This window comes from Stigmatopora nigra, unplaced genomic scaffold, assembly GCF_051989575.1.
Source record: "Stigmatopora nigra isolate UIUO_SnigA unplaced genomic scaffold, RoL_Snig_1.1 HiC_scaffold_25, whole genome shotgun sequence".
NCBI classification, from domain to species: Eukaryota; Metazoa; Chordata; class Actinopteri; order Syngnathiformes; family Syngnathidae; genus Stigmatopora; species Stigmatopora nigra.
Genome location: NW_027551604.1, coordinates 3,501,184 through 3,524,552, shown reverse-complemented (window position 1 = coordinate 3,524,552; position 23,369 = coordinate 3,501,184). Strand labels below are relative to the sequence as shown.

Below are 23,369 nucleotides of genomic sequence, written 5' to 3'. Positions count from 1 at the left end.
AGCTTCTCCCGGTCGCCCCTCATCCTAATTTCCTTGGACGGTTTTCGGGCGGATTATCTGAAAAATCATGGCAGCCACTTACCCGTGATCAACAAGTTACGTAAGTAGCCAAAGGGGCAATTCTATGACAGGAAACATCTTGTGTTGTAAAAACACTGTTTTATAGGAGCTTTGGGTACAAGCACTCCACATATGAGACCAATGTATCCTACAAAAACATTCCCCAATCACTACTCTATTGTCACGGTGAGTCATGGCTGCAAAATTTCTTTCAATGTTTCATTTATTCTTGAGTAATCATTGGGCAATTATGAATACAAAAATCTTATTTGGCTTAAATTGGAGATTACAATGACGCTGAGCTTTTTTTCACTCCGCTACAGGGTCTTTACCCAGAGTCCCATGGGATAGTAGACAACAAGATGTATGATGCAACCCAGAATGCATTTTTCTCCTTAAAAACTCAAGAAAAATTCAACCCCAAATGGTACCAGGGAGAGCCGGTAAGTAAATGTGTCCAGTCACTAGGCTTTGTACTTTTTAGGGTGTGTACAGAAGAAGTATTGTTACGTTTGGGGAAGTACCTTGCATTTTGTAGTTTTGAATAAAGAAGCAATGGAATCTATTTTCTTAATTTTCCACTTGTTTGCAAACATTTCACACAAATTGACTGATGAAATGTTTCATTCCAGGCGACTAAAGATGCAGTCAGCATGCGTCAGTTCTTTTGATTTAATAGCCAAACTCCAAATTCCTTGCCTTCTTTGTCTTCAATGTCCTCTTAACATTTTGTCATCTCCTCATTTATCTTCAGGTCTGGATCACTGCCCTACGGAACAAATTAAAAACCGGAACCTTCTTCTGGCCTGGCTCAGACGTGGCCATCAATGGTAGCTACCCAGATTTCTACAAAGTTTACGATAGGTAAGAGCGGGCATTGATCACACTACTATACACAACCATGTGATCATCCCAGGTCATACTGTAACCATTTTTTTCACGTCGCTGTCTCTTTGTAGGAGCATCCGTTACGAAACAAGAGTGTCGACGCTTTTTGAGTGGCTGGATTTGGGACAAGGAGAACGGTATCACGTTCTTCATAGTTTCCAACAAATCCACCTGACTGCAATGTTGTCAAAAAGCTGACTGTGTGATTTTCCAGACCTGACTTTTACACGTTGTACCTGGAGGAGCCCGACGCATCAGGACATCGTTATGGCCCAGATAGCAGAGAGGTAAGGCAACGTCTCAATAAGACATTTTTATCTCTCATGATTTGGTTTAAATGGTTGCCAAAATGTTGGAATTTTGTAGTAATTTCGTAACCGCAATCCCTGAAAGGCTGTGTTAAAGTCTAATGTTAAATTTACAATAACTTGCATACGTGTTAATGGTTTACTTTGTGAAGAATGACGTTTTGTTGAACCAGAATTCATTCATCTCCAGAGAGACAGAAAGTTCAAACTGCAGGGACTTCCCTGTGAACTTTTTACCCTGGTAAACATCCAAATTAGAATGTTATGCCACTGCTAATTCTGGCAGTTTAATGTTTATCATTTTCTGAGGCTGTATGGCTGTGCCGGTGCCAATAAACATGCCCACAAGGGCACTAAAAAAACCTAATATTCTTGCCATTTCACTCATGTATACAGCCTTAGGCATCAACCAAGTCAATTTTATGAGGATCACTGATTACTCTGATTTTTTATGAATGAATTTAATTCATGTTCACTTTTTTTCTCCAGGTCGTCGATGCCTTAATAGATGTGGACCAAATTATTGGGCTTATAATGAATGGTCTGATGGAGAGGAACTTGCATCGCTGTGTCAACCTACTCATTGTGTCGGATCACGGTGAGTTTCGAAGACTTTGCCTGCCTCTGCGGGTAAACATTACAGCAAAAATCAATAAATTACTAAAATCAACGCACTTTACAAAAAGTCATTGAAAATGTCACAACACTAGCATGGTGTCAATGGAGTTCCTCTGAAGTCTCCGTGGTTTTAGAGTCAACAACATCCAGCAGGCCCAGATGGCCCCTGAGGCTTCCATTTGCCAACCAAATGTTTAACTTGGTTGAGTCACTGTACTCGTCACCCTAGAACTAAAGATACGTGCCAAAGAGAGCTCCGGAAATGCGTGTGTGGACTAAGTGCTACCAGATGATCGTTTAGTAAGATGATGTACAAATTACTAAAGATGGGTATAATAAATATTGATTGAAAAGCCCTTGCTAAAAGATAGGTTTGTTCCCCCGAGTTCATTAATGAATACCATATTTACAATGCAATATCATTTGTTACAGAAATAATTGGAGCAATATAAAACATTCTCCACTTAAAATGTATCTTTTCCCTCCAAGTGTCGACTCCCACATCTGTTTCAAATGGTTATAACTAGTTGCGGCTTTTCGCAATGAAGCACACTCACAAAACTAACAAGTGATAAAAACATCTATTATCATCCATGGCAGTAATTCTCCACCTTAGAGCAAACGTGTCCCATTTAGTGTAACTTCCAAGGAAAAAAAATACTATGTCACTTGATACATATTCTCACAGGTATGGAAGAAGCAACATGTGCAAGAGCAGAGTTTGTGTCTGCATACCAGAGCAACACTGAAAACTTCACTGTCATCCAAGGCCCGGCTGCTCGTATCAGGCCCAGCCGCTTGCCAGACGACTTCTTTTCCTGTGAGTTAGTTCCCCACACCCAACTTCCTGCCCTCCCAGTCGCCCTCAGAACCAGGCCCCTGACCTTTTCCTCACTGTGAACACCCTTTTGTTTCTCTCCCCCCAGTTGACTACGAGGGATTGGTGAAGAACCTGTCGGTATGCAGAGAATTCCCAGCCTGACTCGTTGGATTTATACACATGCATGAAAGATGATGTGCCCGCCCGCTCCTCTCTTGTGTCAAACATCTCACCATGTGTTGCTGCCTGCTCTTGTCTGTTCTGAAGTGCAGGACCCCTGAGCAGCCAATGAAGGCGTACCTTAAAGAGAATCTCCCTAAACGCTTTCATTTTGCCAACAATGTGAGGATAGAGAGAGGACACCTCTATATGAAAGAAGGTTGGCAAGCAGCACTGTAAGTCCTTATTTTTCCTTTTTTTTTAAATGTTCTTTTCTTAACATAAAAACAATACTGTACCAGTTTTCACAAATCCAACATATGTATTCAACAACCATGCATCGTCGGCAAGGCAACATCAGGAATTTACGTAAAAGGAAAAGAAACAATCCCAGATTTTAAAGCGGAAAACCTCACTAAAAATCCAGACAATACCTTAAAGAAACAACACGGCTGTCTAGTAGTTCACACGTCCGGTTTAGAAATTCCACTCATGCCCTCATGTGTTTAGTCTGTGGGGGGGAAAAGTGCATTACTATTACATTCATTCAAGGGTTTTAAGTTTTGCCAAAAAAGACTGCAGATAAGCGCAAGAGAAAAATCTGACTTTGAAAAGGATACCGTCTTGAAATAAATACTTTATAAATAAAGTGTGTTTTTGTTTTTTTAATGTGTGCAGAGAGCGCAAGGAAATTAAGTACTGTTCAGGTGGTTTCCATGGATCCGATAACCTTTTTACCAACATGCAGGTGAGACAATGGCCACTTGTTGGTCAGTATTATTTAAAGGAAGTGTTTACAGAAAATGTACTAATGTTGACAAATGAGAGGCCATCACATAGCTAGGATTTAAGAAAGGCATTCCTCATTCCTCATATTTTCCTTTTCTTTATTCTCTAATGAACTAACAACCACATGGATTACATACAGTACTTATTAGACTAAATTCAGATCTGTTTTTTTTTTCTCCAGGCAATCTTCATCGGTTATGGTCCTGGATTTAAAAGTAACTTGACTGTGTCCCCTTTTGAGAACATTGAATTATATAACCTCATGTGTGGTAAGTGATAGTTATGACTTCATCTGCTCATGATTAATAAATAAGAATTTTTCTCCAGTTAAATAGTACAAATGTTTTGGTCACAAATAGAATTGGAATAATTCATCACTGAATGGCATAACACTGTGTTGACATTGTTTGTATATTTGGCTCAAGGCTCTTTTGACATGGCTGCATAATAAAAATGAGGCAAACACATGAAGCTTTGTTAAGTCATGTGAAATATCTTCACTTCAGATCTTCTTGGCATCCCTCCCGCTCCAAACAACGGTACACACGGGAGTTTGAACCACCTCCTGACTCATCCTGTCCACCTCCCTGTTCACCCTGCTCAGCTCTCCCACGACACCCCATGTGAGGCGAATGAGTCCCACGCTACTCTCGAACTAAACTGCACTTGTGGCGCAAAGGTAAACTTTCATTCCCTACGATCAAAAGAGAATTGCAATTGTGGTACCAATACATACCTCAAGCACAAAATCAATTACAGTATCATTTCCAGTATGCAATATTTCCTCCTTATAGGATAAAGACATGGACACGACAAGCCCGATTTCAAATGCCAGTGAGTGTCTTATTTTTCTCTTTTTACATTCATGCTGCTGTTTGATGAGAGCCTTAAGGGGAACTCATTTATGTGGTTTCAGTGCTGTGAGTGTACTTGCAATTCACAGTGCCAGAATGCGTTGTATTTTTAGACTTTTTTCTTCCAGCAGTTCAGCAGTGCGGTAGACGTTTGGTCCTTGTTTATTTTCCGTAGGCTAAAGTTCCCTTGTACTCGATGAAGTCAGTATAATATCGCCTTTTCTCCAAATGAATGGAAGCCAAACCTTGCTATGTTTTTCTCTGTTTTGTGTAAATCAAATTCTATTCAATCTTGTATTATACAGTTCAAGATCCATGCGTGCGTGTGCCTGTTCGCTCACGCCTGTTGAATAATGTCCCACCACAAAATGCCGTAATAGAATTCTTGGAATAATATTATGACTCAATGATCCAATAGAATACAAAGAAATCCCAATTGGCTGCCATTCAAATAAACTCCAATCCCAATTGACTGACATAATACTATGACCTGAAAAATAGTGTTATCTCTACTTACAAAATGAGTTGTTTCCCGAAATGTTTTCCCCTAATTAAAATGTTTCGTAATGTGTTTGTACTAGTATAAGTAGAGTAATACAGCTTCCACTGTACATGTTCTTTTCTATTATAGATGTCAAATCTAGCTTACGTCGCCTCCACCATCCTTTCGGGGTTCCCATCGTCGTCCAGCCAGATGCAACCTTTTGCCTGCTTCCCCACTCCAACTACATCACGGGCTACAGTCAAGATCGGCACATGGCTCTGTGGGTGTCGTATACCATCCCCAATCCGGTGAGTCCTTCACTCTAAAACAAACAAAACTTGTGGTTAGAATGGAGAGTCAATGAGGGTTTCACCTGTAAACATCCCTACTAAGATGCTCAAAGTCATACTAATGATTGTGTCTTTTCAACGGGCCTCTTTATGGGTGAGCCAATGAGATAAGAATGGTGATTTACCATTCATTCACTACATACAATTTACAAGAGCATCATAGTGAGAATCATAGAATCACATACCGCCCACATCGTTGTATTGACAGTAAACTTTGGCCTCCTTGAATGTGTGTCCACAGCTATGTTAGTGGTGTTGTCACTCATTCCATGAGTTATTTTGAGCTACCTTCCTCTTGTTTATTTCCAAAGTCCAACGAAATGCCAACTTGCATTTGATTCTATTCTGAGAGACTGACAATTTGAGTGCTTGGTAATGTTATATCTGCTGCCTAGGTCATGATGAGTTGCCTTTTTGACACCTTAAAGTCCACTTGTGCTAAAATAAGATTGGAACCATGTTGAATGCATACTAGAGCTCAGCAGGATACAAATTCTATCGCTGTCTTAGTGACACACATTTTAATAGACCATTTTTCCCCTCTCTCCAATTATCGGAAATACACACTAGTGTTGTTAAAATTAGTATAAAACCTTACAAGACTATTTACAATCTCGTATTCGTTTCTTAAATTTCCCAGCTGTAAGAGAATGCACTTATGTGCATCTAGCAAGTAGAACGGGTTTAACCAGGTAAAGTTTTTATGTACTACTCCCTTTTGAGATATCTATAGGGGACTCAACATGCAAAACCTTTTTTTACTATGGATTGAAATGAGAAATGACATAAATCTTAATGGAGCAAACAAAAACAGTGCAATGCCCTCACTGAAACCCGAGCAACCTCACGCAACACCTGGGGGCTGCTTTCCCAACACTGCACCTTGACCTTTGACCAATGGACTCTTTCAGGCCATACCGGAACCCGTAGATCCATCTACGGGCTCGTGTCTTCGCGCTGACACCCGTATACCACCGGCAACCAGCCAGATGTGCAGCAATGACAACACCCACGGCCTGCTGTATCCCCTCAGTGAGTGTTCGTGCATGCTTGTCACAGCTGCTCATCCACTAAATCAAAGCTGACATGCTTGAGAACAGCATTGTCATGCAAAAAAAAGAGGAATACAGTAACTTTCAGAGCTGGAATGTCCTTGTTGAATTCCTATGTAGCTCCAAGTACAGTGCAAGTTCTATTCTGGTAAACACATAACATAGTGTATTTCTAAAAACTGTAGTGTGTATGAGTAATACTAATTTGTTCTTCTTTTTCTTCCAAAAGACCTGAGCGGCAATAAAGAGAGTGCAGACTCACAAATCACAAGCAACATGGTGCCAATGTTCCCTGAATTTAAAGGTGAGAGGGTTTCTACATCTGAAAAATTAGAAAAGGCGTTGTCCTTATAGTCATGAAAATATTAATTAAACCCCAAAGTATACATTTTTCCGTAATACCACAGTACAACAGGCTATGGAAATATCCGCATTTTTGTAAAACAACTCATACATTCATTCACTATCCGTAGCGGTTATTCTCACAATGGTCGCGGGTAATACAGAAAAAATTGTTTTCACTGGGACCACCCTGAGCAATGGAAACCAAATTCCTCTACAATTGGTGTCTATAGTTCCTTAAAATAGCTTGCAGATGCTTCTCCCTGGTGGCTAAAACAAAAACTGGCTTCTATAGCGTGCAAATTCTGCACAAAGTTCAGCCAAAACAAAGAAGTGTTACCAGTAAAATAACAAGTGTTAGGTCCAAAAGTACCATACGTTATCTGCATCGTTTTTTTAACATATTTGGTGTTATGTGAACGTAACAAACTAATTGAAAATGTTTTTCCTCTTCTAAACAGCTTTTTGGCAGCATTTCCATGAGTTCATGCTTCCAAAATACTCAGAGGAGCTGAATGGACTCAACGTCATGAGCGGTCCAATATTTGATGAGGATTACAATGGAAAAGTTGATGCCTTCAAGAACCTTGCACCGTAAGACACATTATTTTTTTATCTACCTACTAAATTTGAATCAAAAATTAATGAATAAATATAGTGGGAAGAGTACCCATTCAAATGTGATAACAAGAATTCTAAAAAATCTCTCCTCAGGCATGAGGTTGCAACACCGACGCATTTTTTCATCATCCTGACCAGTTGTGAAAATCCGACTTTCGGACCTATAAACTGTCTGGGTCCTCTTCGGGTCAAGTCTTTCATTCTGCCACACAGAGCCGAGTACACAGAGCATTGCACGGTGAGTAACACCACACTGTATTAAGAAAACTAAGAAACGTCTCTAGCTTCTCTAAGTGTCTCTTTCATCCGTAGAGTGACTCCGATTTCACGTGGACGGAAGACTGGATGAAGCTTCACGTAGCCCGCGTACGTGACATCGAACTCCTGACCGGATTAAGTTTCTACCATGACAGGTTGTCAGTGGGTGAGACGATACAGCTCAAGACGTTTTTACATCATGACTGAAAGCTTGAAAAAAAGGACATTTTGCTAAATAATGGTATAATTGGTGCCTTATCTTTTTTTTACAATAAGCAGGCAAAGAAATCCCAATGTCCAGGTTTATATTTTTTACCGGGATTAAAAAAAAAAAAAAAAAGGTTGTACATACAAACAGCATACATTGGTTGTATATTTTGTTAATTGTGTCATTGAATGATTTAATTTCTTTTGAAGATAAAATGAACACAATCTTAGCGAAATTGAGACTTGAAGGCTGAGGGAAAATTACCAGTGTATCTCATTGTATTAGAATATCCTTAAAATATTCTAGTTATTGAGTTGAGTTGAAGAAAATGACTTACATTGTCTTTTTATATCGATGTCTTTATTTTTGTTTTTCATCCACTTGTGAATGTAAAGCGCATGAGCATGTACAGTATTTTTGAACTTGGAATTGTAGGATTTGATTTCCTATTCATGAGACTGAGCATTTGGTCTATAAAGTAAAAACCAATATCATGAATAGTTTCTAGACTTTATTTAAAAATCCTATCCTCTTTGCAATTTCATGGAGGGTCATTAATTTTTAAAACTGTGCAGAATGATCACCTTCCATAAAAGGGATTTTTTAAACTATATATATTCACATTCACTTAGCTGTATATTGTAGTAACCAGTGTCCTAGAACGGGTTGAATTGGTTAAGAGAAAACACACCCAGGAAACATCACAGATTGCAGTAGTGTGAGAAAAAAAAGGAAGAGAACCATCAGTTTCTTTATGTGAATAAAAGCAGTAGTAGTGGAAGTGCATTGAGCCAAAGGGTAAGCAATGTTTTATCCCTTTCTATTCAGAGGAGATTTCAAAAAGGATGCCTTGGGGTTTTGACTCGGTTTTTGTATTCTTTTCGTGTGTTCGTGGGTGTTTTTCTTGCCTTTCTAACTCATATTTTTCTTCACTTAGACATTTGACACGACTGTCACTTTCTCTTTACATTTATTATATTTAGCAACGTTGTGTTTTAAAGCAATTCTTCATAAATATCATGCCATTCTTCAGTGCAATTGTACCTGAGAAGAATACCGTGAGAATATTCTTTCATTTGGTTTGCGGTGGTCAATGTGGTTTCTATTTAGATCTGACAGGGGGGCTTTCGGGAAACTCAGCTGATACTGAGGAAATACATGTGCTATACTACCTCATTGCTGAAGTCTCTGTGTATTTTAACAAGTCATTTTACTGTTATAGCTGCAGTCGGGGAGTTTAACCGCCCACCACAGATGCACGAAGCACCTGATACATTAAAGTGCTTTTAATACAGTGACTGTTCAAATAGAAAATATTTAATAACCATTTTTTCCCAATGGAACATACTGTAGGCCTAGTTTAAATTGCTATTAGTAGTTCTTATAGACACTACTTTTCCAGAACCATGTATCAAGATTAAAAACTCACTGAACATAACCAAACATAAATGACACAAAGTACACCCTACCAAAATAAAGACTGCCTCTCACAACATTTAGATGACTGGCCTAGAAGAAGTTATATTAATTTGTGTAAATAGAAATATCCACAATGAACCGGAATATGTATCATCTCGTGGAAATGAAAACTGTTATACTTGTACTGTTCAATATAGAGCCTATACTATCATTTATGGTAAAAGATCATGTTTTCCGTTACAGAGGTGTCCTCATTTAGAGTAAAAAAAAAATGATGAGTAGGCACCCGCCCCTCTATTGTCATTGAACAAAATCTGAAAGTAGAGCTGGGCTTCAGTCCACAGAAGCATGAGCATGCAAAGTGCACCAATAAATGAGCTGTTTCTTATTTGAAGATGGACTTAGTTTTGCTGGAATCTTTGGAGAGGGAGAGGATTTTGGAAGTCCTTCGGAGAGACAAACAACTGCGTACTATTGAAGAACACAGGATCAGGTAAATGTCTTAAGTAATTGATATTTTGATTCTGTTTTGTCATCTTTTATAACATAGTTAACCTTATTAAAATGTCTCACTCTACCTCATTCATATTATCAGAATAAGACATGTCTGTTATCATTTTTACATTTGATTGATCTATATTTAATTAAATAACTCAGTTCTTTTGGTCAGCAGGTTCATTTTTCCTAATGTTTTAACCCGCAAATCACAGGAGAATGAAATTCCAGCTCCAGGAACTTCGGAGGAGAGGTGTCAAGAGTTGCTCCAAAGAGTACGACAAGCGGACATGTGCTCGCTGCCAAAGACCACTAGGAAAGTTATGTAACACAGGCGCAGTTTGCCATGGATGCAGTCACCGAATCTGCAGCAAGTGCCGTGTATTTGTGGGAGAGGCGGCGTGGAAGTGCACGATCTGCTATGCTTACAGGTAGACTAATAGACTTGAGTCGGTCAACTAAAATGATGGATACAGTGGGACCTTGGACTGTAAAGAAAGATCTTAATATATGTACTAATCAAGACATTTGTTTCCTAATAGTTCTAGGAACCCTGCCTTTCAAATCACCTATTAACTCCGTATTTCTCAAATTCATTGGATATGCTTGTTCTGTCTTCCTAGACAAGTAAAGATCCAGTCTGGAGATTGGTTTTTAGATGAAAAAATGAAGAAATTCCATGCTCAAACAGGTTTGCAAATAACCATTTCAGTGCCATACATGAAAAACATACAATATAATCAGTTTTTGATTGCCTATTATTGTCTGCATTACAGATAAATATGAGCCCGTTGGGGAGGAGTTATTAAAGAACTACAATGTTCACAGGTATCTTTCAAAATTGTTCTTAGGTGAATATATTCCTAATATTTTAATGTTATAATCAAGCACTATTTCGTCATTAAAATTTCAGTTACATAGCAATTGTACCACCGACTCCACCTGCCAAATCGGAATTTGACTTTCTGAGCAGATCCGGGGTAACAATATAGTCAATAACTATTAAAATGCTGAATATAGAAACAGTGTGTCATTATCTTTGTGTACTTTTCCACAGGATGCCAAAAAATCCAATGATCTCCTCAAATCAGTGGAGGATTTTCTCTTCTCATTCACTAGTAAGTTATAAATTGACCACAAGTAGTCAGACCATTATTTCTACTTGGTGTAAATTCAGTTTCAGATGTGTTACTTCCTCATGATACTAATCAGCTAAACACTTCTAACCACTAAAAGAATTTAGTACGAGTATTGGACAAGATGTCAAAATTGCATCAGGTTGAACAACAAGTGTTGTGCAAATTCCTGTGACACCACCGTTATGTTCTGATAGCTTACCTTTTCGTTTGTAGAAATGTCTTCATCTCAGAATGATGTGACAGCAACCTTGCTGGACGTGGACTGCAGTAAACAATTGTACTCCAGGACGGAGAAGAGTCTCTCTGATACAGACATTAGCAGATCTGTAAGAGTAAGTAATAGTTTAGTTTGTATCACAAAGCTAGGAGAATTAATACAGTTATTTTGAACAAATAGTAGAAATGAGGGTAGAGTGTTGAATCTAACAGAATGGTTATGCTCGTCTTTCCACCCATTTGGTTTAAATGAACAATACTACATTTAAAATGTTTTTTTGCAGTCCTACCAACGGAGCAGCCTTCCAAACATATTCAGGAAAACCAAAGACAGCGATCATGATGGCTACTCCACTGGGGCCGAAGAGGACACCTCCAATAGTTCAGAAAACTCTGATAGAAGAAGAGTATGCAATAGCACCTAAGCATCTTATTATATAACATCACAATCACTTGACTTGATATGTTTTGGTTTTAATCTTTAGGAGAATTTTTATTCCTCCCTCAGGGTAGTTTCAGCAGCATCAGCACCGAGTCCAGCCTCCTCGAGAGCATCAGTGCGAGTGGTGACATGGAACTGGCTGTTGGTTACAACACCAAAAAATCCTGTCTGGAGATCACAGTGGGAATGTGTCGAAACCTCCCTTATGGGGACCCCAGGAAAAAGACCTGTCACCCGTGAGGATAAATCACATGACCTGTCAATTTGTTCATTTTGGTCAAATTCTGAATAATGTGCTCCAATGTTAACTAACAGGTACGTCACACTCTACATGATGCCACCCAAAAGCCACAAAAAGAAGACAACAGTCAAGAAAAACACCACCAATCCGGATTATAATGAACTTTTTCAAGTAAGATACTAGCTGTAAATGTAGTTATAATGCTTCTACAACCTTAAGGGGTTCTTTTTGAGTGGAAACATGACAATTATATTTTTGTTGGATAACCTCATTATGATTTTGAATAGATTCACATAGCCCGCCACCTCCTGATTGGTAAGAGACTGCATGCCTCTGTATGGCATTCAAGATCTCTGCACAAGAAAGTTTTTTTGGGTGAGGTCCTGATACCTTTGGATGGATTTCAATATGAAGACAAAGACTTCCAATGTTTCAACTGGTACCCACTTTGTCCACAGGTAAAATAGTAATATTTGCTCAATATAATCCATGCATTAAAACCTACCTGTTTGTTGACTTCTGTCTTCTGCTCTCATTAAGCATCCAGAAGGAGACGCTATAGAGCTGCATGGAGGATAGCAACTGATCAGATTTCAATCTGGTTTCAACAGCTAAAGAGAAAACACACTGCCTGTAAATACAGTTAGTTAATATGGGGAACGTGGTAACTTTGATAACGTTTAATAAATAAAAAAAACAAATACAAAACACCCAGTATGTGTTTATATTTGGTTTTTTTTATTGACATTTTCTGTTAAACACAAAAATGTTGGTTGTTCATTGGCGACTGCCAAGTTCAAACCCCAACTTCCTACTCCATTCACCTTGTTCTCAGAGGTTATGCACAAAATAGTAATTATGCTTTTTAAAAATTACATTCATATTTTCTCTTCTATTTTGAGGCTTTATTCTGCTTGGGCATCAGCTTGCAAAGGCACAAACACCAAAGATACCTAAAGACACTCGACGTGTCAACGCTGATGTGAAGACAAAGATATCACGTCCTATTTTCAGCAGTATGGCAATGTAAACCAGAAATGAACTGATTATGTAAATATATATACCACTTTAAAAAGACAAAAAATTCATACAATAATATCTCTGATCGACTGATCCGAAACTAAAAGCAGGGAACATCAGATAATAAAATTATTTTGGTCAATATATAAATGTTTCATTTCTATTGTTAACAAAAATATACAAACCAAAATAAAACACCCTTTTTAATGTCCCATATACTTATAAATATTAACCTAGCATGAATTTAAACAAGCGTAGAGTCATCTAATGTGAGAAGACCTCACCTAAACCTTCCACCCCTTTCTGAATGGTCTCTCCAAGTTTTTTTTCTTTCCATAATAACAAATACATTTTGGAACAGCAGGTACCTGTTGCATTGATTAATTACAGCGATAGTACAAATACTATACTCTACTTTGAATATCAAGTGACCACTCAGAAAGGGTTTTTCTCAACTAGCTCCTTCCTTATAAGGCCTCAAACTCATCAATCCTCTGCTTTGTGTTCCCTTGTCTGATCTGCCGCAGAGTTTTGTATTTATCTCGGCCTTCCCGCACGTTCGCCGAGTGCAGGATGTCATTCTTGGTATTCTTGGACTCGTCACGTAAGTGAGCCAGCTCAGCCGTTAGATCCTGAAGAAGAGAAACGTTATAATGCTTTTCTTATTAAGTCAAATCCAAAAAATGATGAAACAAACGATCCCCCCGTCTCTTTTTTATCAACATGTATAGCTCTTTGGCATCAAAATTTGCTGTGCATACCTTGAGCTGCCTCTGTACTCGTTCGTTCTTCTCTGCTTCTGTCTGGCGATTGTCTTCCAGAGTGATGCCATTGTGCTGGAAGGAATGCAATTCGGCGCTGTGTTGACTGTTGCTCTCTTCGTTGTCACTGTTGTCCTCGAGGTGATCATACATGACGAAAGGGGGAGGCGGTGGGAGAGGCATTTCTGTTTGCACCGGCATTGGCCTCATGTTTGGCGGCGTTGTCGGTGTCGGTGTCTCTGTCTGTGTCTGTGTCGGAATCCACGTTGGCATCGACGTCGGCTTTGGGTACACAGGCGGGGCCGCCAACATCACCATCTGCAGTTCCTGCTTGGTTTTGATCAGATCATCCTGGGCCTCCTTAGCCTGGAATGTAACAAATGTTGAACAAAGAGTTTCTTAGAAATGTAGCGATTCTCTGGTCTCTTGTTAAATCTTTCTTCTCAAGTCCAAGTACTCACCCTGAGCTGCCATGTGTCTGCCTCGTTCTCCTTGGATCTCCTGGCCTCCTCCAGCAGACCAATCCTCGATGTGTGCTCCTTCAGCTCTAAAGCCTGACACAAAAATAACCAACTAGATTTAAAAAGGTGTACATGACAGTATTTTGAAAGTTTTTTTTTTGAAAAATAGTAGCGTTCTTAAGAAAAATGCAATGTAACTTGATTACGTTGAAGTTTAAGTTAAATAAAACTTAAATGGGCGACTAACCAGCTGTTCATGACTGATCATTTGAGTCGCTGCTTGGCGAGCAAAGGCTTCTTTAGCCAGCAGCGCAGCTTGACGCTCTGCCTCCAGACGAGCAGCTTCCGCCTCTGCTTTAAAACGCTCTTGCTCCAAAATCATGGCCCTCTCCGTCTGTTCCTGCAAATCTAAAATATGCGATACGCGGTGAAGGTTAATAGGGATCATAATAAACCATATTCTTTTACCAAAGTGTTTCTATTCTGCTTATCAAGTGACTCCAATATGAATTCCTAAATGATATGCAGTAGTAATTTTCATATATCAATGGCATGGTCAATTTTGAAAGAAGGATAAAGGTTTGGAGGCCTCTAATTTAAAGTTTTACCGCAATATTATACTTATCAGATGCTTGGCTACACATATTGGTTCAGAAAAATAAGAGTTACTTTAAGACTGAAACATTTTGTGCCAAAAAATGGGTAGAGTCCCTTTTTGTATGGTTATATTGTGTTGTTTATTTGATGGTTTCAAGCACCCTCACCTTGTTCTGCCTTCTTGGTCTTCTCTTGGAACTGGTAGAGCCGGGACATAATTTCTTTGTTATCCTGCTCCATCTGCTCCTTCTCCCTTTCAATGGTCTCTCTCTTCCTCTTCTCCTTTTCCAGCTGGGCCCTACCAATAAAAAAAAAAATCTATTAGCTGAGATGGACGACAGGTTTTATGTCATATTTAATGGTGCCGAGTGAACACTTGCATAGAAATGTGTATTCTGCAAAACACTTACAAAGCAATTGTTGTTGATCGCTGTAAATATCAGCAAATGCACACATTTGTCTGTCCATTTTCGATTACATAACATATATGTTTTTTTAAGATTATGGGAAAAAGATGGTGTTTTCTCAGAATCATTCTTTTGAGGTAAACACAAGCAAAACCGTTAAATATAGTCATGTATGGGCTGTGTAGAATAAAGGATAATACGTATTGACACTGAATAAAAGCCACTTTTGTACAATGCACATATGCTTTTGTGGCCTTAAATTGATGTGTTTAAACAGCTGAAATAGAGCGACAACCGCTGAAGGACAGCCATACCTAGGAGTACTGTGTTGATTGTACAATGTGTGCATATTGCCTTTTGTACATTATGAAGTGTGCCGAGTTTGACATTAGGATCAGCTGGTGGTAAACCAGCTTAGTGGTCTCATGGCTTTAATCTGCTACATGGAAAGAATGCTTGGGAATTGCTGCTATATAATACCTAAGCACATTCAAAAAAATACTCAGTTTTTACATCTGGAGTGATAATGGAAACTCATTCATGGTGCAATTATTATCTTCAATTAGAGAGCAGATTCTAATCAACTAGCAGTATTGCCTTTTTTTACAAATTGAAAATACAACAATACACTGAATGAATGTTTACATTGATCTAGCATAATTGGCAATGGATGTTTGTTAAAGTCCCGTAATTAAAAAAAGGCTATAAGATATGCTTTTTTATCTGCAAATGTGAACATACTTCTCCTTCAGTCTTTCTAGTTTCTCCTCCCTCGCCTGCATCTTCATTTGCTGCACCTCAATGGAGTCCGGCCTGCGCCGGTTCATGTAAAGCTCGTGGTTGCCCATGCACAGCTGGAGGATACGCTTATTCAAACGCAGTCTCGGGGAAAAAAAGACAAAGTCCTGAAAGATACGTGATCGGAAACAAATTCAAAAGAGCAAATATTCCATCATCATGCCTTTTTTTCATTGAATGCATTTCCACATGTGCACCAGTTCTAAAATGACCAGATGATGACCTGAATTTTTCAAAGGCTGATTGATTTATTAATGATAATTTAAAGTGTTGAGTTGACAAAAATCATTCCAAGAAAAGAACAACTACTCACTGGGGATTTTTTGTCGATGGGCTTGATGGTGAACTTCTTGTCATTGAAGGAAATGTTTTTAATTTCACTCCAGGGGAAACCGATTTTTGGCGAGAGTCTAATGAAATAAAACACATAAATGATGAAAGAAAAGCCACTTAGTACCATCTATCAATTTAGGACATAATGTTCTCAGCATGATTATATAAAAAAAAAAGATTTATGACTCATTGATTTACCCTTCAAACAACCAAAAAAGGGCTTATTTCTAGGTGTGACTACTTCAAATGTTCTCTTGTCTCACTTGGCAGCACACACAGGGGTCACAACAAACACTGTGATGTAAAAAGACCGCCTTGTTTCTTGTGCTGAAACTCACATTTGAAAGTGCACTGCCTAAACTGGAATTTCACTCAATTATACTGTCACTGACACACGCTTGTGGAATTGCAACAGCAATGTGGATGTTATTTCAGCGCACTGCGGCATACTTTTGCAGGTCATACTTGCAACAGCACCTACATAAATAAACATTTTAAATTGATTTGCATAATCACACCAAATGAGTATATTTACTAGCAATGCCAAGATTCAAGATAAACCAATGTATTTTCTATTTATTTACTCTAAACAACCGGCATTGTAAATCCAGTATTTCATTAGTCATGGACCGCACCAAAGCAAAGTTTGGCATAGACTTCAAATAAGAATCAAATACCCTGCTTTGACTGTGTTTTGTATGGCAGCCCATCTCATTGGTGAGGCACAATCATAGGCTAGCCTCATATCTCTAAGTGTTGCTCAGCTTGAAAAACCTGTTATCGACAGAACCATGTTTATGGCAAAGGTCAGCGCATAGGAGAAGCTTGTCTTGAATATAAAATACATTCATGACTGCTTTGTCAATATTTGATTGGCTTGTGTGAAATAAATGAATTTAAAACTAAAAGAAAAGAAATGTATCACCGATACTGGTACAATTAATATTGAATTGAAGAATGGGAGTGAAGTGTCCCTCCTATAAACAAACATGAGTACAGTTGACACACTACATAGAGCAAAATCTCTATTTGCCCTAACTTAGTCACCAAGAATCCATAGGAAACTGGTACAGTGGCTAAACATGCTTACTTTATGGAAGGCCATATTAGAAATTTCTTCTTACTTGTCTTCTAGCTCATAAATGTTAAGTCCCAACGCATCCACTCCGAGCCACAGCAGGGTTCCCTTCTTATTCTTGATGTCAAAATAGTTGACGCCGTACATCTCCAAATCCTGCGCGATCTTCAGGTACTCCATCATGGCATCCTCTCTGGAACATCCCTCTCGAGTTTAGCACATGTGGCAATGACATGATTGAGCAATCATATCATCCAATCAACCGTGGCAAGGACTCACTTAAGCATTCCGCGATGCTCCTCATGCCATACCTGGATCCGCTCCTCCCATTGCTCTTGTGATAACTTGTGCTGTTCTAAGACTCTGAAGAAAGAAAGAAAAATTAAATTAATGAAAGATGGTAATATTAAAACTAAAGGAGACTATTGGGGAAAGTCTAATGGAATAAAACAACAAATAAAAAAAAACTAGAGCACACATTAAGACTGACAGACTGAAACAAGGAACTATGGCAGGAGTATCTGTTGAATTTGATTGTCTAAAATAGCACAAAATGGATTAAATACCTGTCCACACTAAAGCGGGACAATTCCGGGAAAATAAACTTTTCTCTTGACAATTTTTTTAAATAAAAAAAGGCATTATATCTACTTCAATGTATTGAAGATTGATGATAAAGTTCCATCTCTGTCCCCTCACATTTTACCCCATTTTCAAACATTGAAGTAATCCATAATGATCAAATTTTTCATGAGCTGAAATGCAGCAAAATGGAAAAATGTATTCCTAGGCATGATCACTATCCACATATTAATGTCTTGATGATTCATACCTATCCAACATCCATACATCACTCAGAAACTGAGATAACAGCACACCATGATTCATTCCTAACCTTCATTCTCTTCTGTTATTGTTTGGTGTAATTACATCCTCAAGGGCAGTTTCAACTCATCTCATTTTCTGAACTACTTTATCCTCATTAAGGTCATAGGGGGTGCTGAAGCCTATACCAGCTGTGGAAACTCTATTAACAGACTTTTTTATGACTCACCTGCGGGGCAGCAGGCGTTCAGAAACAAGGTAACCCGGGTGGTGGTTTTCTTTATCAAAGTCTCCATACTTGGCTTGAACAGAGTAGGATGCCAATAGCACTGCGGTTTCTGGCGGACAGTAAACCTGGTCGTTTAAGATGTTATCTTTCACTTGCATAAAAAAGAGCTTCTGCGTAATGTCCTGGATGAGCTCCTCGTTTACATCCTCGGGGAAGTACTTGGCTCGAAATTTTAAGTGCATTGGGTTCTCTTTCTTGACATCCTGTGATAATAACTGCAGAGAAAAAAATAGACACATAAAACTGAACTTTTCCTTTCAAGAGTGAGCCACTTATTTGTTATTTTTACTGATTAAATAAGCACGCTTAATATAGGGTTGGTAAATGTTTGAGGAAGGAGCTCCACAATATAATATTATCATACAGTAAGATTTGATGGAAGAAATACTGTAAATAATTATATATGGATAATTTACAGGCAAATGCATACAAATGAGGTTTTCACACTTAAAATAGAATTAAATGTCAGCAACATGAGCCATTAGGTTATCCTTATAAATCAATAAAACTTAATGATGTTGAACTCTGGTGAATATCATTACCACACCCAAAGATATAATTATACATCACAATATCAATACTTATTCTGCCAATAGCTTTGACACAATGACACATATCTTTTTCCTTATTTTTTCTTTTCTCAGATTCTAGAAATTGAATATGTTTGATAGAGGATTACTACTGTATCCCACATCAAATTGTTGACAACTGAAGTATAGAATGAATTAACAAAAATAACTTGGGAGCAATTCTATCATATGCCTGACTTCATTCATCTGATTTACAGATTAGGGTGGATTATTAGCATTTCAAGGAATCCAGTGGCATGGAATTTAACACTGTGGAGTTAATAGTCTATCTGACCACATCCTTGACTGTTACGCAAAACAAGCATACATAGAGGACAAATACATTCTCTAATAGATCTTTAGACTTTTGTGAATGCAGTGTATAAAAGGGAGGGGAAAAGATACAATGACTAAAGGAAACAATACATCATTACTATGGTTAAGGAATGTCCTGTATTCTTGCTTGACTGAATTTGACCCACTGTATTGCAAAATCATAGCTAAGATAAAAAGATAAAGTGGTACGTGTGCCAAATGTACGCGATTACATGTTATTGTTTGAAACCCATCTCACCTTTTTTTCCATTTTGAGCCATGTTAAATAGTCTTTCCCATCGATATATTGAAGTCCAAAGTACCACAGCTCACGTAAACCAGTGGTTTTCACAACCTATGGATAAACAAGAAAAATGACTCCAAATAGGGTTCATATTTTCAACATAGCAATGACATAATGTTCCTATTTTCACATTGTGAAAAACCACTTGCTTTGGACCAAATTGTATGTGTTGTTCCTTAATTCCATTCCTTAATCCTCCACCTTTTTTTGCGGGACAAGCAGGTTAAGGAGTTTTTGCATAATCCTGCTGACAAACAAATAGTACTGACTATAATCCTCATACCAGACTAATGACCATTGTGGAATTACACAACCTAGGGCAATTGAATAGCCACAAAGAAAATGCCATTTGATAAGATTCACATCAGTTTTAAATCTGATTCAGATTTTACACGGATTTGAAACACATTGGACCAAAATACTGACAGATACAAGTGAGAAAAAAAAAGAAAAATGCACTCTTTAATGGACTTAAAGGGAATCTTCTTACACAGGGAATCTCCTTTTTATACCCAATCAGGATCTCAATATGCAAATAATTGCAGAGTTGCTAGACTTAGTTATTGCTGAATTATATTTTATCTGCTGGAGTTGGTACTCTCCCAATACATATTTGTGACACACCCTTCCAACTATTCCCACCTTTACATGTTATGCCATCTCCATTAATAAAAAAGCTATTATAAACTAAACAAGAGCATCATTAAACTAAATTAAAGAATTCTTGCAGCTCGCATTGGACCCAGTAGGCTTTCATAGGGTTTGAGTTAATTAAATCATAATCTTCTAAATAGAGTGGGGATAAAGGGCTGGTCTCTTGACATGAAACCACAACATATATAGAAATTTGCTACAGTAGCAGTAATTGAAAAACAAGTTTAACAGGAAGTGACTAAAACAATGTCTTTCTTCCCTCGATGCTTCCACAAAGCGCCAAACGAGTTCACGTTGATGACATGTCAGCTGGGTTCTAGACTTTAAAATGGCAGTCTTTGGGTGTGACAATTTGCCTCCTGTCTTTCAAATTATATTCAAGATGAAAATAAACATATGTTTAGTCATATTTCTATTTAAAATCATAGCATTCACAGTCAATTCATTTAACACTAAGTAGAAATAGTAAACAGAACAGTACCTGGTCAAATACAACTTTCCCAGAAGCATTTGGCATTACAGCAAACTCCAACTCTGAATCCAAGGCGTTGACATTAATATTCACCTGCGGGGGGAAAAAACATAGGATGAAAAATCAGCTTTTTAAAATGTGTGATAAGACATAGCAGCATAACTTAAATTGGAACCATAATTGACTAAACAAATATATTTTAGTTCATTATATTAGAAAATATCCTAATTTGTGGATGACAGAATGATAGAAAAAAAACAAATGAATAAATTAAGGGTCTCAATGGGTTTCTAAATTATCATGGGCTATTATTATTTGTACTTTCTCCCATAGTTCACTTAAGAAAGTGGAATTAAATCCCTATCCTGAATGCCTAATGCATAAAGAGGATGAAAATATTATTGACAAAGCTTATTACAACCTACTGAAATGGATACAAAAGCGTGACAGTGTAAAGCTGCTAACAGAGCCTTTGTGAGGAACATTTCATCTCCAGTTCATTGTGGGAGGTGAAACTAGACAACTAGGCCAAAGCGGTGACCCTGCCTGCTGACAATCAACTAACCGGCTTACAAGACAGGCCAATCGGATCGCAGTGTCTCACTCCTCATGGTTTTATCCAGTCGGTTTAAGTGTGATGCCACCCGCGATAATTAGAGGGAACTTGGGATTTGTGGCATAGGAAACCTTTGGCAAGCCAGGCAAATTTATTTGGATTGCAGGATTCAACTAAAAGTAGTAGTAGTAGTAATTCAAACTGCTTTCAATGCACACATTCCTTGGAAAACTCAGTGAGCCTGAACTTTTTATACTGGTTTTGAGTCATAGCTCAAAGGACACAAGGGTGGTGAAATACAGCTTTGACTCAGTAGACAAAGAAGTCTTTGAGCTCCAGTCTGTTGCTGCAGCAAAGTATCAAAACTGCTCACAAATTTTAGAAGCTGTAATGGGGAAAAATGGTTCATAAAGGGAGAATTCATCTAACTGCTCTATTTTACAGGATTAAATAAAGGGAGCATTTATGAAAATGCACCTACTGTGTCTAATTGAACATGTAAATGAATGTGCTACCCGCCGAGAGAGTGCAAACCACAGGGTGATAAGTGCTACCCGAGAAAAATTCTTCAAGTGGTGAGGCCAGATGAACTGTTGCCATTTGGAATAGAAAAAAAATGACAGCTCAAAATATGTTTTCAAGTCCACATTTGGAAAAAGTTGGACATTGTAATAATTCGATATTCACCATCAGCCACCGAGGTCAGTAAATACTTTTTAGACACATGGAATAGTTTGCATTTCAATATTCAAAATATTTAGGTGGACCTTCAAACTTGGCCAACATTCTTCAAAAAAATAATAATAATATATTGATGAATAATTTCCATGTATTTCTTTACCAATCATTATATTGGATTTAGTAGTCTATCCATCAAATATACCCTCTACATTTGTTAAAGTGTCTTTTTTTAATGTCAAATGTAAATAAAATATGTACTTTAACCAAAGTCATTTGTTATTTCTAGTGTTTAGTCAATCACAATGCTTTATCTTGCGGCCTTGTTTTGCCTTATTACTTCAGCTCTCAATAAGATTAGCATCACGGTATTGACATTACTTCAGCTTCCAAAGTAAACAATGTGAGTATCATAGTGAAAAAAAATGACTCTCAGTTATGAATTTACTTCCACAGCAACACCCACACAAATCTACAAGTCATATACACATATACGCTACACTGGAATCATTGTGTAAAATACAACAGTTTCAATGTATGTCCTATATATACGTAGATTTTCTCATGGAAATGCTACCTATGTTTATCCCATTTTCCATGTAGAAATATAAACAGACTCTTTGCCAGGAAGTTTCCGTTTCCAAACTGATGTTGGAGTGTGCAGAGTGTAATAGCAAGGCAGGGTGGGGCAAGTTAGTCGGGAGTAAAACCTGATTTGTTACAGAACATGGGAGAACTTTATCTACTTTTGCCTTCACTAGTTGAAAATTGTACATTTGAAATGCAGCACTATGTAAGAAACTATGGATATATGTATGGAAAGCAGTACATTTGTACTCGTACAACTATATTTTCAAGCAGCTGCTCTGTATTTAATAAATCGAGAGAAAAAGATCCTGTCAATTATTTTTTATAATTGGTAATTGCACACAGATGTTGGTGGGCTAGACTTTAACTTTAATTAATTAAGCTTTTAGTTACTTTGACATAATTACGATTAAAGAAAACTTTTGTGATTAAAACAGACTGAGTATACAGTGAAATATTTTTTAACCCTATTTTTCAAACCTTTTATTTCTGTATGCTGAAAATATTGTGTTATATATGCAGGTAAAACCCCTGATATTTAAAAAAATGAAATTAGTTCTCATATATTGATTATAGTTCCAAAATCAGTAAAACTCAAAACCTTTTTTGCATTCTTTACTCAAGTATAAGGGATGATACCTCAAATAAATGTCAGATCAGTTTCACCCATTATAAATACTATTTAAGTTTGTACTCACCGGTTTTGGCATTTTGTGTTCTTTTTCAGCCTTTACACAAGAAGAAAATGCAAATCAGTCTGACCTGAAGTAGACACGGAACCTTCGTGGGGATTGAATAGGGCAAGGAACAAGTTTGAGTCACTTGGGTGTTACTTAAAAAGCTTTCTTGACAACCCACTTGGCACTCCTGCAGGTGACCGTCATCATAAGCGCTCAATAAG

General features: G+C 37.8%; 3 protein-coding genes across 3 annotated transcripts in view; 2 read left to right on the top strand and 1 right to left on the bottom strand.

Annotated features, from left to right (window-relative positions):
• enpp1 (ectonucleotide pyrophosphatase/phosphodiesterase 1) overlaps positions 1-8,987 on the top strand; it is a 14,433-nt gene extending 5,446 nt beyond the window's left edge. Inside the window, exons 4-23 of the mRNA XM_077710941.1 lie at positions 3-100; positions 167-246; positions 384-503; positions 815-924; positions 1,020-1,085; positions 1,163-1,235; positions 1,746-1,854; positions 2,563-2,694; positions 2,801-2,832; positions 2,962-3,089; positions 3,532-3,601; positions 3,824-3,911; positions 4,149-4,321; positions 4,437-4,476; positions 5,128-5,288; positions 6,242-6,362; positions 6,612-6,686; positions 7,186-7,318; positions 7,439-7,583; positions 7,658-8,987. Coding sequence (XP_077567067.1) covers positions 3-100; positions 167-246; positions 384-503; positions 815-924; positions 1,020-1,085; positions 1,163-1,235; positions 1,746-1,854; positions 2,563-2,694; positions 2,801-2,832; positions 2,962-3,089; positions 3,532-3,601; positions 3,824-3,911; positions 4,149-4,321; positions 4,437-4,476; positions 5,128-5,288; positions 6,242-6,362; positions 6,612-6,686; positions 7,186-7,318; positions 7,439-7,583; positions 7,658-7,810 — 2,107 coding nt within the window. The 3' untranslated portion in view covers positions 7,811-8,987. The remainder of the gene's footprint in view (positions 1-2; positions 101-166; positions 247-383; positions 504-814; positions 925-1,019; positions 1,086-1,162; positions 1,236-1,745; positions 1,855-2,562; positions 2,695-2,800; positions 2,833-2,961; positions 3,090-3,531; positions 3,602-3,823; positions 3,912-4,148; positions 4,322-4,436; positions 4,477-5,127; positions 5,289-6,241; positions 6,363-6,611; positions 6,687-7,185; positions 7,319-7,438; positions 7,584-7,657) is intronic.
• sytl3 (synaptotagmin-like 3) lies at positions 8,549-12,570 on the top strand. The gene is made up of 13 exons (XM_077710944.1): positions 8,549-8,609; positions 9,626-9,723; positions 9,941-10,156; positions 10,349-10,416; positions 10,502-10,553; positions 10,639-10,705; positions 10,783-10,843; positions 11,078-11,196; positions 11,365-11,487; positions 11,589-11,758; positions 11,838-11,934; positions 12,051-12,221; positions 12,304-12,570. Exons 2-13 carry the CDS (start codon positions 9,626-9,628, stop codon positions 12,340-12,342), a joined length of 1,281 nt encoding a protein of 426 aa, XP_077567070.1. The 5' UTR covers positions 8,549-8,609; the 3' UTR covers positions 12,343-12,570.
• On the bottom strand, positions 12,481-23,369 carry ezrb (ezrin b). Its single transcript, XM_077710942.1, has 13 exons — positions 23,167-23,369; positions 20,656-20,739; positions 19,476-19,571; positions 18,273-18,547; positions 17,498-17,581; positions 17,265-17,411; positions 16,121-16,217; positions 15,751-15,914; positions 14,770-14,900; positions 14,253-14,413; positions 14,006-14,098; positions 13,545-13,910; positions 12,481-13,415 (listed from the first exon to the last, which is right to left on the bottom strand). The coding sequence occupies exons 1-13, from the start codon at positions 23,176-23,178 to the stop codon at positions 13,251-13,253; spliced, it is 1,875 nt and encodes a 624-aa protein (XP_077567068.1). The 5' UTR covers positions 23,179-23,369; the 3' UTR covers positions 12,481-13,250.

What these genes read in the sequence shown, in the direction of transcription:
- sytl3 (XM_077710944.1), top strand. Translation starts at nt 9,626, where the DNA reads ATGGACTTAGTTTTGCTGGAATCTTTGGAGAGGGAGAGGATTTTGGAA. An exon ending in ACATTAGCAGATCTGTAAGA is followed by an intron (nt 11,197 to 11,364) that starts GTAAGTAATAGT and finishes GTTTTTTTGCAG; the next exon opens with TCCTACCAACGGAGCAGCCT. An exon ending in ATTATAATGAACTTTTTCAA is followed by an intron (nt 11,935 to 12,050) that starts GTAAGATACTAG and finishes GATTTTGAATAG; the next exon opens with ATTCACATAGCCCGCCACCT.
- ezrb (XM_077710942.1), bottom strand. An exon ending in GGCTCAAAATGGAAAAAAAG is followed by an intron (nt 18,548 to 19,475) that starts GTGAGATGGGTT and finishes TTTTCTCTGCAG; the next exon opens with TTATTATCACAGGATGTCAA. An exon ending in ATTTATGAGCTAGAAGACAA is followed by an intron (nt 16,218 to 17,264) that starts GTAAGAAGAAAT and finishes TTATTTCATTAG; the next exon opens with ACTCTCGCCAAAAATCGGTT.